At 39.0% G+C, this 16357-nt stretch overlaps 1 protein-coding gene across 1 annotated transcript in view; it reads left to right on the top strand.

Moving 5' to 3' along the window:
* DENND1B (DENN domain containing 1B) overlaps positions 1 to 16357 on the top strand; it is a 338838-nt gene that overhangs the window by 80813 nt on the left and 241668 nt on the right. The window contains exon 3 of the mRNA XM_053693753.1: positions 7205 to 7248. Coding sequence (XP_053549728.1) covers positions 7205 to 7248 — 44 coding nt within the window. The remainder of the gene's footprint in view (positions 1 to 7204; positions 7249 to 16357) is intronic.

The raw sequence follows: 16357 nt of genomic DNA, 5'->3' as shown, positions 1-16357 counted from the left end.
ATGTGTCACCCTGTGTGTTGTGTTACACTGTATCTATAATGTGTCACCCTGTGTGTTGTGTTACACTGTATCTATAATGTGTCACCCTGTGTGTTGTGTTACACTGTATCTATAATGTGTCACCCTGTATGTTGTGTTACACTGTATCTATGTGTCACCCTGTATGTTGTGTTACACTGTATATATAGTGTGTCACACTGTATATATAATGTGTCACCCTATATGTTGTGTTACACTGTATATATAATGTGTCACCCTATATGTTGTGTTACACTGTATATAGTATGTCACCCTGTATGTTGTGTTACACTATATATATATATATATATATATATATATATATATATAATGTGTCACCCTGTGTGTTGTGTTACACTGTATCTATAATGTGTCACCCTGTGTGTTGTGTTACACTGTATCTATAATGTGTCACCCTGTGTGTTGTGTTACACTGTATCTATAATGTGTCACCCTGTATGTTGTGTTACACTGTATCTATAATGTGTCACCCTGTATGTTGTGTTACACTGTATCTATAAACCCTGTATGTTGTGTTACACTGTATATAGTATGTCACCCTGTATGTTGTGTTACACTGTATCTATAATGTGTCACCCTGTATGTTGTGTTACACTGTATATATAATGTGTCACCCTGTATGTTGTGTTACACTGTATGTTGTGTTACACTGTATATAATATGTCACCCTGTATGTTGTGTTACACTGTATCTATAATGTGTCACCCTGTATGTTGTGTTACACTGTATCTATAAACCCTGTATGTTGTGTTACACTGTATCTATAATGTGTCACCCTGTATGTTGTGTTACACTGTATCTATAATGTGTCACCCTGTATGTTGTGTTACACTGTATATAGTGTGTCACCCTGTATGTTGTGTTACACTGTATCTATAAACCCTGTATGTTGTGTTACACTGTATCTATAATGTGTCATCCTGTATGTTGTGTTACACTGTATATAGTGTGTCACCCTGTATGTTGTGTTACACTATATATATATATATATATATATATATATATATATATATATATATATAATATGTCACCCTGTATGTTGTGTTACACTGTATATATAGTGTGTCACCCTGTATGTTGTGTTACACTGTATCTATAATGTGTCACCCTGTTTGTTGTGTTACACTGTATATTTTGTGTGTCACTCTGTATGTTGTGTTACACTGTATATTGTGTGTCAACCTGTATGTTGTGTTACACTGTATATATAGTGTGTCACCCTGTATGTTGTGTTACACTGTCTATTGTGTCACCCTGTATGTTGTGTTACACTGTATATTGTGTGTTACCCTGTATGTTGTGTTACACTGTATATTGTGGGTCACCCTGTATGTTATGTTACACAGTATATATAGCGCTCAGGACACAGACCCTCGGGGCAGTGGTAGGGATTTGGAGACACCGACCCCTGACCCGGGGAAGAGTATCCTGGACGTGGATAGGTGATATTCTGTGATTCATAGTTGCAAGAAGTTATTGCAGAATTCATGGAGAGTGCAACATATGTATACAATATATTCTGGCTTCACTGTGACTCATAGTTAGTTAATAGGAGTAGCTGCAGGATTTAATGAGAGAAAAATATAGCAATGTAGAATGTTCAGGCTTCAGAGTAAACTGGTATAAGATTGACTCATAGATGCAGACTAAGGTTTGTTGCAGATTCACAGTACATAATATTATATAGAGCTGTATGTCAGTAATAAGCAGAGCTGCACAGGTGATAGACAAGTTGCAAGTTTTAGGCATCAATTACTGTTTGTGCATATATTGGAGAATCACATGAAAGCTTTTAACTGAACACATAGATGCAGAGTTCTGAATATATTAACATATTTGGATGGGGATATTTCAGCTATGACAACTTGTAGTAGAGAATAGTTATACAGTTTGTATTGTAATTTAGAATAAAGTTCAGAGTTTGTTAAGTAGCAGTGTCCAGGAAACAAAATGGATATATTTGGATACTTGCGATTAGATGATTTTAAGCATAGGTAATAGGAAAGGCTGTAGCTTGAATAAGTTGGTAAAATCCATGCAGGAACAGTCACAGACCTCTGTTGTTCTGGAACAAAACTTTCAAGTTAATGCAAAGCACATTAGGCCTGAGATGGTTTAAAAAGAGGCTGAGCGAATCAGGTGCATGAATGATTAATTAGGCAGGTAAAAGTTAAATGCAGATACTGCCCAAACCAGCATGATTGTCAGTATCAGGAAAGGCAGTCTTAAAGGGACAGTGATATCAGGCAGACATATGTTACAGAGTTACACTGGATATTGTGTGTCACCCTGTATGTTGGGAGGTTACACAGTATATATATATATATAGTATGTTAGTCTGTATGTATGTTGCGAGTTACACTGTATATTGTGTGTCACCCTGTATGTTTTTTTACACTGTATGTTGGGAGGTTACACAGTATATATAGTGTGTTAGTCTATATGTTGTATCACTGTATATTGTGTCACCCTGTATGTTGGGAGGTTACACAGTATATATATATATATATATATATATATATATATATATATATATATATATATATATATATATATATAGTATGTTAGTCTGTATGTTGGGAGGTTACACAGTATATATAGTGTGTTAGTCTATATGTTGTATCACTGTATATTGTGTGTCACCCTGTATGTTTTTTTACACTGTATGTTGGGAGGTTACACAGTATATATAGTGTGTTAGTCTATATGTTGTATCACTGTATATTGTGTGTCACCCTGTATGTTTTTTTACACTGTATGTTGGGAGGTTACACAGTATATATAGTGTGTTAGTCTATATGTTGTATCACTGTATATTGTGTCACCCTGTATGTTGGGAAGTTACACAGTATATATATATATATATAGTATGTTAGTCTGTATGTATGTTGCGAGTTACACTGGATATTGTGTGTCACCCTGTATGTTGGCAGGTTACACATTTTATATAGTGTGTTAGTCTATATGTTGTGAGTATGACTATATATTGTGTGTCACCCTGTATGTTGGGAAGTTACACAGTATATATATATATAGTATGTTAGTCTGTATGTATGTTGCGAGTTACACTGTATATTGTGTGTCACCCTGTATGTTTTTTTTACACTGTATGTTGGGAGGTTACACAGTATATATAGTGTGTTAGTCTGTATGTTGTGTTACACTGTATATTGTGTGTCACCCTGTATGTTTTTTTACACTGTATGTTGGGAGGTTACACAGTATATATAGTGTGTTAGTCTATATGTTGTATCACTGTATATTGTGTCACCCTGTATGTTGGGAAGTTACACAGTATATATATATATATATATATATAGTATGTTAGTCTGTATGTATGTTGCGAGTTACACTGGATATTGTGTGTCACCCTGTATGTTGGGAGGTTACACAGTATATACATATATATATATATATATATATATATATATATATATATATATAGTATGTTAGTCTGTATGTATGTTGCGAGTTACACTGGATATTGTGTGTCACCCTGTATGTTGGGAGGTTACACAGTATATATATATATATATATATATATATATATATAGTATGTTAGTCTGTATGTATGTTGCAAGTTACACTGGATATTGTGTGTCACCCTGTATGTTGGGAAGTTACACAGTATATATATATATATATATATATATATAGTATGTTAGTCTGTATGTATGTTGCGAGTTACACTGGATATTGTGTGTCACCCTGTATGTTGGGAGGTTACACAGTACATATATATATAGTATGTTAGTCTGTATGTATGCTGCGAGTTACACTGGATATTGTGTGTCACCCTGTATGTTGGGAGGTTACACAGTATATATATATATATATATATATATATATATATATATATATATATATATATATATATATAGTATGTTAGTCTGTATGTATGTTGCAAGTTACACTGGATATTGTGTGTCACCCTGTATGTTGGGAAGTTACACAGTATATATATATATATAGTATGTTAGTCTGTATGTATGCTGCGAGTTACACTGGATATTGTGTGTCACCCTGTATGTTGGGAGGTTACACAGTATATATATATATATATATATATATATATATATATATATAGTATGTTAGTCTGTATGTATGTTGCAAGTTACACTGGATATTGTGTGTCACCCTGTATGTTGGGAAGTTACACAGTATATATATATATATATATATATATATATATATATATATATAGTATGTTAGTCTGTATGTATGTTGCGAGTTACACTGGATATTGTGTGTCACCCTGTATGTTGGGAGGTTACACAGTATATATATATATATATATATATATATATATATATATATATATATATATATAGTATGTTAGTCTGTATGTATGCTGCGAGTTACACTGGATATTGTGTGTCACCCTGTATGTTGGGAGGTTACACAGTATATATATATATATATATATATATATATATATATATATATAGTATGTTAGTCTGTATGTATGCTGCGAGTTACACTGGATATTGTGTGTCACCCTGTATGTTGGGAGGTTACACAGTATATATATATATATATATATATATATATATATATAGTATGTTAGTCTGTATGTATGTTGCGAGTTACACTGGATATTGTGTGTCACCCTGTATGTTGGGAGGTTACACAGTATATATATATATATATATATATATATATATATATATATATATATATAGTATGTTAGTCTGTATGTATGTTGCAAGTTACACTGGATATTGTGTGTCACCCTGTATGTTGGGAAGTTACACAGTGTATATATATATATATATATATATATATATATATATATATATATATATATATATATAGTATGTTAGTCTGTATGTATGTTGCGAGTTACACTGGATATTGTGTGTCACCCTGTATGTTGGGAGGTTACACAGTATATATATATATAGTATGTTAGTCTGTATGTATGCTGCGAGTTACACTGGATATTGTGTGCCACCCTGTATGTTGGGAGGTTACACAGTATATATATATATATATATATATATATATATATATATATAGTATGTTAGTCTGTATGTATGTTGCGAGTTACACTGGATATTGTGTGTCACCCTGTATGTTGGGAGGTTACACAGTATATATATATATATATATATATATATATATATATATATATATATATAGTATGTTAGTCTGTATGTATGTTGCAAGTTACACTGGATATTGTGTGTCACCCTGTATGTTGGGAAGTTACACAGTATATATATATATATATATAGTATGTTAGTCTGTATGTATGCTGCGAGTTACACTGGATATTGTGTGTCACCCTGTATGTTGGGAGGTTACACAGTATATATATATATATATATATATATATATATATATATATATATATATATATATATTATGTTAGTCTGTATGTATGTTGCGAGTTACACTGGATATTGTGTGTCACCCTGTATGTTGGGAAGTTACACAGTATATATATATATATATATAGTATGTTAGTCTGTATGTATGCTGCGAGTTACACTGGATATTGTGTGTCACCCTGTATGTTGGGAAGTTACACAGTATATATATATATATATATATAGTATGTTAGTCTGTATGTATGTTGCGAGTTACACTGGATATTGTGTGTCACCCTGTATGTTGGGAAGTTACACAGTATATATATATATATAGTATGTTAGTCTGTATGTTGGGAAGTTACACAGTATATATATATATATAGTATGTTAGTCTGTATGTATGTTGCGAGTTACACTGGATATTGTGTGTCACCCTGTATGTTGGGAAGTTACACAGTATATATATATATATAGTATGTTAGTCTATATGTATGCTGCGAGTTACACTGGATATTGTGTGTCACCCTGTATGTTGGCAGGTTACACATTTTATATAGTGTGTTAGTCTATATGTTGTGAGTATGACTATATATTGTGTGTCACCCTGTATGTTGGGAGGTTACACAGTATATATATAGTGGCCCATTTATCAAGAGTCTGAAGACTCGCCAGAAAGACCGCTGCTCCATAACCCTGTCCGCCTGCTCTGAACAGGCGGACAGGAATCACCAGAATTCAACCCGATCGAGTACGATCGGGTTGATTGACACCCCCTGCTGGCGACCCATTGGCCGTGAGTCTGCAGGGGGCAGCGTTACACCAGCAGCTCTTGTGAGCTGCTGGTGCAATGCTGAATACGGAGAGCATATTGCTCTCCACATTCAGCGATGTCTTGCGGACCTGACCGCACTGTCGGATCAGGTCCGCAAGACATTTGAGAAATAGGCCCCATAGTGTGTTAGTCTGTATGTTGCGAGTTACACTGTATATTGTGTATCACTCTGTATGTTGAGAGGTTAGAAAATCGCGATCACATTTTCCCCCATAGAAGTCAATAGAGCACGAAAAGTGTAAAAAAAACTAACACCCTTAGTCCTGCGAAAACCAGATCACATTTTCTCAAGTGTGCTGACACTCAATATATATATAGGAATATCAATTTATAATAAATACTCGGAAAAAAAAACCCACACTGTATTAAATATGAATATTGCATAAATTTGATTCTACATGTTTTCAGCTACTTAACTGCAAAGGGCTTCAATGCATATATATATATATATATATATATATATATATATATATATATATATATATACAGGCAGTCCCTAGTTTACAAACAAGATAAGTTCTGTAGGTTTGTTATTAAGTTGAATTTGTATGTAAGTTGGAGCAAGCACTTTTTTAGGTGAAACTCTAACCAAACATTTTTCTAGTTTGGGATATCATAGGGAAAAGTTTGTTTTGCTATTTGTGCCCCTGTTCAGAAAATTTTACATCACTTTCTGTCCTTGTGACAATTGGATTTTGAGTATTTTGGGTTATCCTGGAAAGAAGGATTAGCGATAAAGCTTTATTTTCTCCGTTTGTAAGTATGAGTTGTACTTAAGTCGGATGTCTGTAACCCGGGGACTGCCTGTATATATATATATATATATATATATATATATATATATATATATATATATATATATAGTGTATGTCTGTCTGTGTATTTATTCTGTTTGCCTGCTTGTCTTTCTGTCTAGTTATCTCTTTGTCTGTCTGTCTGTAGAATACAGTTATTACTCCAGTAGAGAACTACCAGGCTTCTTCCCCCTCGGATTAATGATTCTGTGTATTATTTACAGACCCAGTTCTGCTTTGGAAGTTCCCGGAGGATTTCTCAGACCAGGTCAGTGGCGTTAGACTGAGGTTTGATTCTGTGAATATTGATTGAATGGATCAGTGTTCCATGCACAGAATAGTAACAACCGCACATAGATCTGCTCTGTATATATGTGATGTGCAGGAGCTGGGTGTTATATGCACAGAATAGTAACAACCGCACATAGATCTGCTCTATATATATGTGATGTGCAGGAGCTGGGTGTTATATGCACAGAATAGTAGCAACCGCGCATAGATCTGCTCTGTATATTTGTGATGTGCAGGAGCTGGGTGTTACATGCACAGAATAGTAACAACCGCACATAGATCTGCTCTGTATATTTGTGATGAGCGGGTTACAATCACAGATATATTATGTGCATGTGTGTGGTTACAATCACAGATATATTATGTGCATGTGTGTGGTTACAGATATATTATGTGAATGTGAGTGGTTACAATCACAGATATATTATTTGCATGTGTGTGGTTACAATCACAGATATATTATGTGCATGTGTGTGGTTACAATCACAGATATATTATGTGCATGTGTGTGGTTACAATCACAGATATATTATGTGCATGTGAGTGGTTACAATCACAGATATATTATGTGCATGTGTGTGGTTACAATCACAGATATATTATGTGCATGTGAGTGGTTACAATCACAGATATATTATGTGCATGTGTGTGGTTACAAGCACAGATATATTATGTGAATGTGAGTGGTTACAATCACAGATATATTATGTGCATGTGTGTGGTTACAATCACAGATATATTATGTGCATGTGTGTGGTTACAATCACAGATATATTATGTGCATGTGTGTGGTTACAATCACAGATATATTATGTGAATGTGAGTGGTTACAATCACAGATATATTATGTGCATGTGTGTGGTTGCAATCACAGATATATTATGTGTATGTGTGTGGTTACAATCACAGATATATTATGTGAATGTGAGTGGTTACAATCACAGATATATTATGTGCATGTGTGTGGTTACAATCACAGATATATTATGTGCATGTGAGTGGTTACAATCACAGATATATTATGTGCATCTGTGTGGTTACAATCACAGATATATTATGTGCATGTGTGTGGTTACAATCACAGATATATTATGTGCATGTGTGTGGTTACAATCACAGATATATTTTGTGCATGTGTGTGGTTACAATCACAGATATATTATGTGCATGGTTACAATCACAGATATATTATGTGCATGTGTGTGGTTACAATCACAGATATATTATGTTCATGTGTGTGGTTAAAATCACAGATATATTATGTGCATGTGTGTGGTTACAATCACAGATATATTATGTGCATGTGTGTGGTTACAAGCACAGATATATTATGTGAATGTGAGTGGTTACAATCACAGATTTATTATGTGCATGTGTGTGGTTACAATCACAGATATATTATGTGCATGTGTGTGGTTACAATCACAGATATATTATGTGCATGTGTGTGGTTACAATCACAGATATATTATGTGTATGTGTGTGGTTACAATCACAGATATATTATGTGCATGTGTGTGGTTACAATCACAGATATATTATGTGCATGTGTGTGGTTACAATCACAGATATATTATGTGCATGTGTGTGGTTACAATCACAGATATATTATGTGCATGTGTGTGGTTACAATCACAGATATATTATGTGCATGTGTGTGGTTACAATCACAGATATATTATGTGAATGTGTGTGGTTACAATCACAGATATATTATGTGCATGTGTGAGGTTACAATCACAGATATATTATGTGATATATTATGTGCATGTGTGTGGTTACAATCACAAATATATTATGTGCATGTGTGTGATTACAATCACAGATATATTATGTGCATGTGTGTGGTTACAATCACAGATATATTATGTGCATGTGTGTGGTTACAATCACAGATATATTATGTGCATGTGTGTGATTACAATCACAGATATATTATGTGCATGTGTGTGGTTACAATCACAGATATATTATGTGCATGTGTGTGGTTAAAATCACAGATATATTATGTGCATGTGTGTGGTTACAATCACAGATATATTATGTGTGTGGTTACAATCACAGATATATTATGTGCATGTGAGTGGTTACAATCACAGATATATTATGTGCATGTGTGAGGTTACGATCACAGATATATTATGTGATATATTATGTGCATGTGTGTGGTTACAATCACAAATATATTATGTGCATGTGTGTGATTACAATCACAGATATATTATGTGCATGTGTGTGGTTACAATCACAGATATATTATGTGCATGTGTGTGGTTACAATCACAGATATATTATGTGCATGTGTGTGATTACAATCACAGATATATTATGTGCATGTGTGTGGTTACAATCACAGATATATTATGTGCATGTGTGTGGTTAAAATCACAGATATATTATGTGCATGTGTGTGGTTACAATCACAGATATATTATGTGTGTGGTTACAATCACAGATATATTATGTGCATGTGAGTGGTTACAATCACAGATATATTATGTGCATGTGAGTGGTTACAATCACAGATATATTATGTGCATTTTTGTGGTTACAATCACAGATATATTATGTGTGTGGTTACAATCACAGATATATTATGTGCATGTGTGTGGTTACAATCACAGATATATTATGTGCATGTGTGTGGTTACAATCAGATATATTATGTGCATGTGAGTGTATATAGCACAGTTATCTCACTTCCTACTAGTTGGGTTATTGATTTAATTTAGGAGCCACAGACCAATAAGAAGCCCCTTTGTCAGCACATAATGGCATCCTAATACCTTTGGAGTGTACTGCGGGGCTGGCACGGTAATACCTCTGGGGTGTATAGCGTGGCATAGTAATACCTCTGGGGTGTATAGCATGGCATAGTAATACCTCTGGGGTGTACAGCGTGGCATAGTAATACCTCTGGGGTTTACAGCGTGGCACAGTAATACCTCTGGGGTGTACAGCGTGGCACAGTAATACCTCTGGGGTGTAAAGTGTGGCACGGTAATACCTCTGGGGTGTATAGTGTGGCATAGTAATACCTCTGGGGTGTACAGCGTGACATAGTAATACCTCTGGGGTGTTTAGCGTGGCATAGTAATACCTCTGGGGTGTACAGCGTGGCACAGTAATACCTCTGTGGTGTACAGCGTGACATAGTAATACCTCTGGGGTGTATAGCGTGGCATAGTAATACCTCTGGGTTGTATAGCGTGGCACAGTAATACCTCTGGGGTGTACAGCGTGACATAGTAATACCTCTGGGGTGTATAGCGTAGCATAGTAATACCTCGGGTGTACAGCGTGGCATAGTAATACCTCTGGGGTGTATAGCGTGGCAGGTAATACCTCTGGGGTGTACAGCGTGGCATAGTAATTAATCTGGGGTGTAAAGTGTGGCACGGTAATACCTCTGGGGTGTGTAGCGTGACATAGTAATACCTCTGGGGTGTAAAGTGTGGCACGGTAATACCTCTGGGGTGTGTAGCGTGACATAGTAATACCTCTGGGGTGTACAGTGTGGCATAGTAATACCTCTGGGGTGTACAGCGTGACATAGTAATACCTCTGGGGTGTACAGCGTGACATAGAAATACCTCTGGGGTGTACAGCGTGGCATAGTAATACCTCTGGGGTGTAAAGTGTGGCACGGTAATACCTCTGGGGTGTGTAGCGTGACATAGTAATACCTCTGGGGTGTACAGCGTGACATAGTAATACCTCTGGGGTGTACAGCTTGGCACAGTAATACCTCTGGGGTGTATAGCGTGGCATAGTAATACCTCTGGGGTGTACAGCGTGACATAGTAATACCTCTGGGGTGTACAGTGTGGCATAGTAATACCTCTGGGGTGTACAGCGTGACATAGTAATACCTCTGGGGTGTACAGCATGACATAGTAATACCTCTGGGGTGTACAGCATGACATAGTAATACCTCTGGGGTGTACAGCATGACATAGTAATACCTCTGGGGTGTACAGCATGACATAGTAATACCTCTGGGGTGTACAGCATGGCACAGTAATACCTCTGGGATGTATAGCGTGGAATAGTAATACCTCTGGGGTGTACAGCGTGACATAGTAATACCAAGTGTGGCACGGTAATACCTCTGGGGTGTGTAGCGGGACATAGTAATACCTCTGGGGTGTACAGCGTGGCATAGTAGTACCTCTGGGGTGTACAGCGTGACATAGTAATACCTCTAGGGTGTACAGCGTGACATAGTAATACCTCTGGGGTGTACAGCGTGACATAGTAATACCTCTGGGGTGTACAGCGTGACATAGTAATACCTCTGGGGTGTATAGCGTGACATAGTAATACCTCTGGGGTGTAAAGTGTGGCACGGTAATACCTCTGGGGTGTACAGCTTGACATAGTAATACCTCTGGGGTGTAAAGTGTGGCATAGTAATATCTCTGGGGTGTACAGCATGGCACAGTAATACCTCTGGGGTGTACAGCATGGCATAGTAATACCTCTGGGGTGTAAAGTGTGGCACGGTAATACCTCTTGGGTGTATAGCGTGGCATAGTAATACCTCTGGGGTGTACAGCGTGGCATAGTAATACCTCTGAGGTGTAAAGTGTGGCACGGTAATACCTCTGGGGTGTGTAGCGTGACATAGTAATACCTCTGGGGTGTACAGCATGGCATAGTAATACCTCTGGGGTGTACAGCGTGACATAGTAATACCTCTGGGGTGTACAGCGTGACATAGTAATACCTCTGGGGTGTACTGCGTGACATAGTAATACCTCTGGGGTATACAGCGTGACCTAGTAATACCTCTGTGGTGTACAGCGTAACATAGTAATACCTCTGGGGTGTACAGCGTGACATAGTAATACCTCTGGTGTGTACAGCATGGCACAGTAATACCTCTGGGGTGTATAGCGTGGCATAGTAATACCTCTGGGGTGTACAGCGTGACATAGTAATACCTCTGGGGTGTAAAGTGTGGCACGGTAATACCTCTGGGGTGTGTAGCGGAACATAGTAATACCTCTGGGGTGTACAGCGTGGCATAGTAATACCTCTGGGGTGTACAGCGTGACTTAGTAATACCTCTAGGGTGTACAGCGTGACATAGTAATACCTCTGGGGTGTACAGCATGACATAGTAATACCTCTGGGGTGTACAGCATGACATAGTAATACTTCTGGGGTGTACAGCGTGACATAGTAATACCTCTGGGGTGTACAGCGTGACATAGTAATACCTCTGGGGTGTACAGCGTGACATAGTAATACCTCTGGGGTGTACAGCGTGACATAGTAATACCTCTGGGGTGTAAAGTGTGGCATAGTAATATCTCTGGGGTGTACAGCATGGCACAGTAATACCTCTGGGGTGTACAGCATGGCATAGTAATACCTCTGGGGTGTACAGCGTGGCACAGTAATACCTCTGGGGTGTACAGCGTGACATAGTAATACCTCAGGGGTGTATAGCGTGGCATAGTAATACCTCTGGGGTGTATAGCGTGGCACAGTAATACCTCTGGGGTGTACAGCGTGACATAGTAATACCTCTGGGGTGTATAGCGTGGCATAGTAATACCTCTGGGGTGTACAGCGTGGCATAGTAATACCTCTGGGGTGTATAGCGTGGCATAGTAATACCTCTGGGGTGTATAGTGTGGCATGGTAATACCTCTGGGGTGTACAGCGTGGCATAGTAATACCTCTGGGGTGTACAGCGTGACATAGTAATACCTCTGGGGCGTATAGCGTGGCATAGTAATACCTCTGGGGTGTATAGCGTGGCACAGTAATACCTCTGGGGTGTACAGCGTGACATAGTAATACCTCTGGGGTGTATAGCGTGGCATAGTAATACCTCTGGGGTGTACAGCGTGGCATAGTAATACCTCTGGGGTGTATAGCGTGGCACGGTAATACCTCTGGGCTGTACAGCGTGGCATAGTAATACCTCTGGGGTGTAATAGTAATACTTCTGGCATGTACAGCAAGGCATGATAATACCTCTGGGATGTATGGCATGGTAATACCTCTGGGATGTATGTCACAGTAATACCTCTGGGATGTATGGCAGGGTAATACCTCTGGGAAGTATGGCACAGTAATACCTCTGGGATGTACAGCACAGTAATACCTCTGGGATGTACAGCACAGTAATACCTCTGGGATGTACAGCACAGTAATACCTCAGGGATGTTCGGCACAGTAATACCTCTGGGATGTACAGCACAGTAATACCTCTGGGATGTACAGCACAGTAATACCTCTGGGATGTACAGCACAGTAATACCTCTGGGATGTATGCCACAGTAATACCTCTGGGATGTTCGGCACAGTAATACCTCTGGGATGTTCGGCATAGTAATACCTCTGGGATGTTCGGCATAGTAATACCTCTGGGATGTTCGGCACAGTAATACCTCTGGGATGTACAGCACAGTAATACCTCTGGGATGTACAGCACAGTAATACCTCTAGGATGTTCGGCACAGTAATACCTCTGGGATGTACAGCACAGTAATACCTCTGGGATGTACAGCACAGTAATACCTCTGGGATGTTTGGCACAGTAATACCTCTGGGATGTACGGCACAGTAATACCTCTGGGATGTTCGGCACAGTAATACCTCTGGGATGTTCGGCACAGTAATACCTCTGGGATGTTCGGCATAGTAATACCTCTGGGATGTACAGCACAGTAATACATCTGGGATGTATGTCACGGTAATACCTCTGGGATGTTCGGCACAGTAATACCTCTGGGATGTTCGGCACAGTAATACCTCTGGGATGTACAGCACAGTAATACCTCTGGGATGTACAGCACAGTAATACCTCAGGGATGTTCGGCACAGTAATACCTCTGGGATGTACAGCACAGTAATACCTCTGGGATGTACAGCACAGTAATACCTCTGGGATGTACAGCACAGTAATACCTCTGGGATGTATGCCACAGTAATACCTCTGGGGTGTATAGCGTGGCATAGTAATACCTCTGGGGTGTACAGCGTGGCATAGTAATACCTCTGGGGTGTATAGCGTGGCACGGTAATACCTCTGGGCTGTACAGCGTGGCATAGTAATACCTCTGGGGTGTAATAGTAATACTTCTGGCATGTACAGCAAGGCATGATAATACCTCTGGGATGTATGGCATGGTAATACCTCTGGGATGTATGTCACAGTAATACCTCTGGGATGTATGGCAGGGTAATACCTCTGGGAAGTATGGCACAGTAATACCTCTGGGATGTACAGCACAGTAATACCTCTGGGATGTACAGCACAGTAATACCTCTGGGATGTACAGCACAGTAATACCTCAGGGATGTTCGGCACAGTAATACCTCTGGGATGTACAGCACAGTAATACCTCTGGGATGTACAGCACAGTAATACCTCTGGGATGTACAGCACAGTAATACCTCTGGGATGTATGCCACAGTAATACCTCTGGGATGTTCGGCACAGTAATACCTCTGGGATGTTCGGCATAGTAATACCTCTGGGATGTTCGGCATAGTAATACCTCTGGGATGTTCGGCACAGTAATACCTCTGGGATGTACAGCACAGTAATACCTCTGGGATGTACAGCACAGTAATACCTCTAGGATGTTCGGCACAGTAATACCTCTGGGATGTACAGCACAGTAATACCTCTGGGATGTACAGCACAGTAATACCTCTGGGATGTACGGCACAGTAATACCTCTGGGATGTACGGCACAGTAATACCTCTGGGATGTTCGGCACAGTAATACCTCTGGGATGTTCGGCACAGTAATACCTCTGGTATGTTCGGCATAGTAATACCTCTGGGATGTACAGCACAGTAATACATCTGGGATGTATGTCACGGTAATACCTCTGGGATGTTCGGCACAGTAATACCTCTGGGATGTTCGGCACAGTAATACCTCTGGGATGTACAGCACAGTAATACCTCTGGGATGTATGTCACGGTAATACCTCTGGGATGTTCGGCACAGTAATACATCTGGGATGTACAGCACAGTAATATCTCTGGGATGTTCGGCACAGTAATACCTCTGGGATGTATGTCACGGTAATACCTCTGGTATGTTCGGCACAGTAATAAATCTGGGATGTTTGGCACAGTAATACCTCTGGGATGTTCAGCACAGTAATACCTCTGGGATGTACAGCACAGTAATACCTCGGGGATGTTCGGCACAGTAATACCTCTGGGATGTATGTCACGGTAATACCTCTGGGATGTTTGGCACAGTAATACCTCTGGGATGTGTGTCACGGTAATACCTCTGGGATGTACAGCACAGTAATACCTCTGGGATGTACAGCACAGTAATACATCTGGGATGTACGGCACAATAATACCTCTGGGATGTGAATTGCAACAATTAATTTTTATTACATTCTTCTGAAATACATACATCAGCTTTTTTTTTTTCTGGCCACAGAACTAAACTGAAAGTTATGCTATGCTCATTACTCTGCAAATTGAGCTTTCTTCACTTCCTCTGATATGCTGGAGTGTACACTGCGTACCTATATATACTGCTACATGCTAGCCAGTTCCTCTGATATGCTGGAGTGTACACTGCGTACCTATATATACTGCTACATGCTAGCCAGTTCCTCTGATATGCTGGAGTGTACACTGCGTACCGATATATACTGCTACATGCTAGCCAGTTCCTCTGATATGCTGGAGTGTACACTGCGTACCTATATATACTGCTACATGCTAGCCAGTTCCTCTGATATGCTGGAGTGTACACTGCGTACCTATTTATACTCTGCTACATGCTAGCCAGTTCCTCTGATATGCTGGAGTGTACACTGCGTACCTATATATACTGCTACATGCTAGCCAGTTCCTCTGATATGCTGGAGTGTACACTGTGCTATCCTATATATACCTGCTACATGCTAGCCAGTTCCTCTGATAATGCTGGAGTGTACACTGCATACCTATATATACTGCCTACATGCTAGGCCAGTTCCTCTGTTATGCTCGGAGTGTACACTGTGTACCTATATATACTGCTACATGCTAGCCAGTATCCTCTGATATGCTGGTGTGTACACTGCGTACCCTATATATACTG

Source organism: Bombina bombina, chromosome 10 (genome assembly GCF_027579735.1).
Source record: "Bombina bombina isolate aBomBom1 chromosome 10, aBomBom1.pri, whole genome shotgun sequence".
Taxonomy (NCBI): Eukaryota; Metazoa; Chordata; class Amphibia; order Anura; family Bombinatoridae; genus Bombina; species Bombina bombina.
Note: the sequence above shows the minus strand (reverse complement) of the source record. Positions and strands in the feature narration are given on the sequence as shown.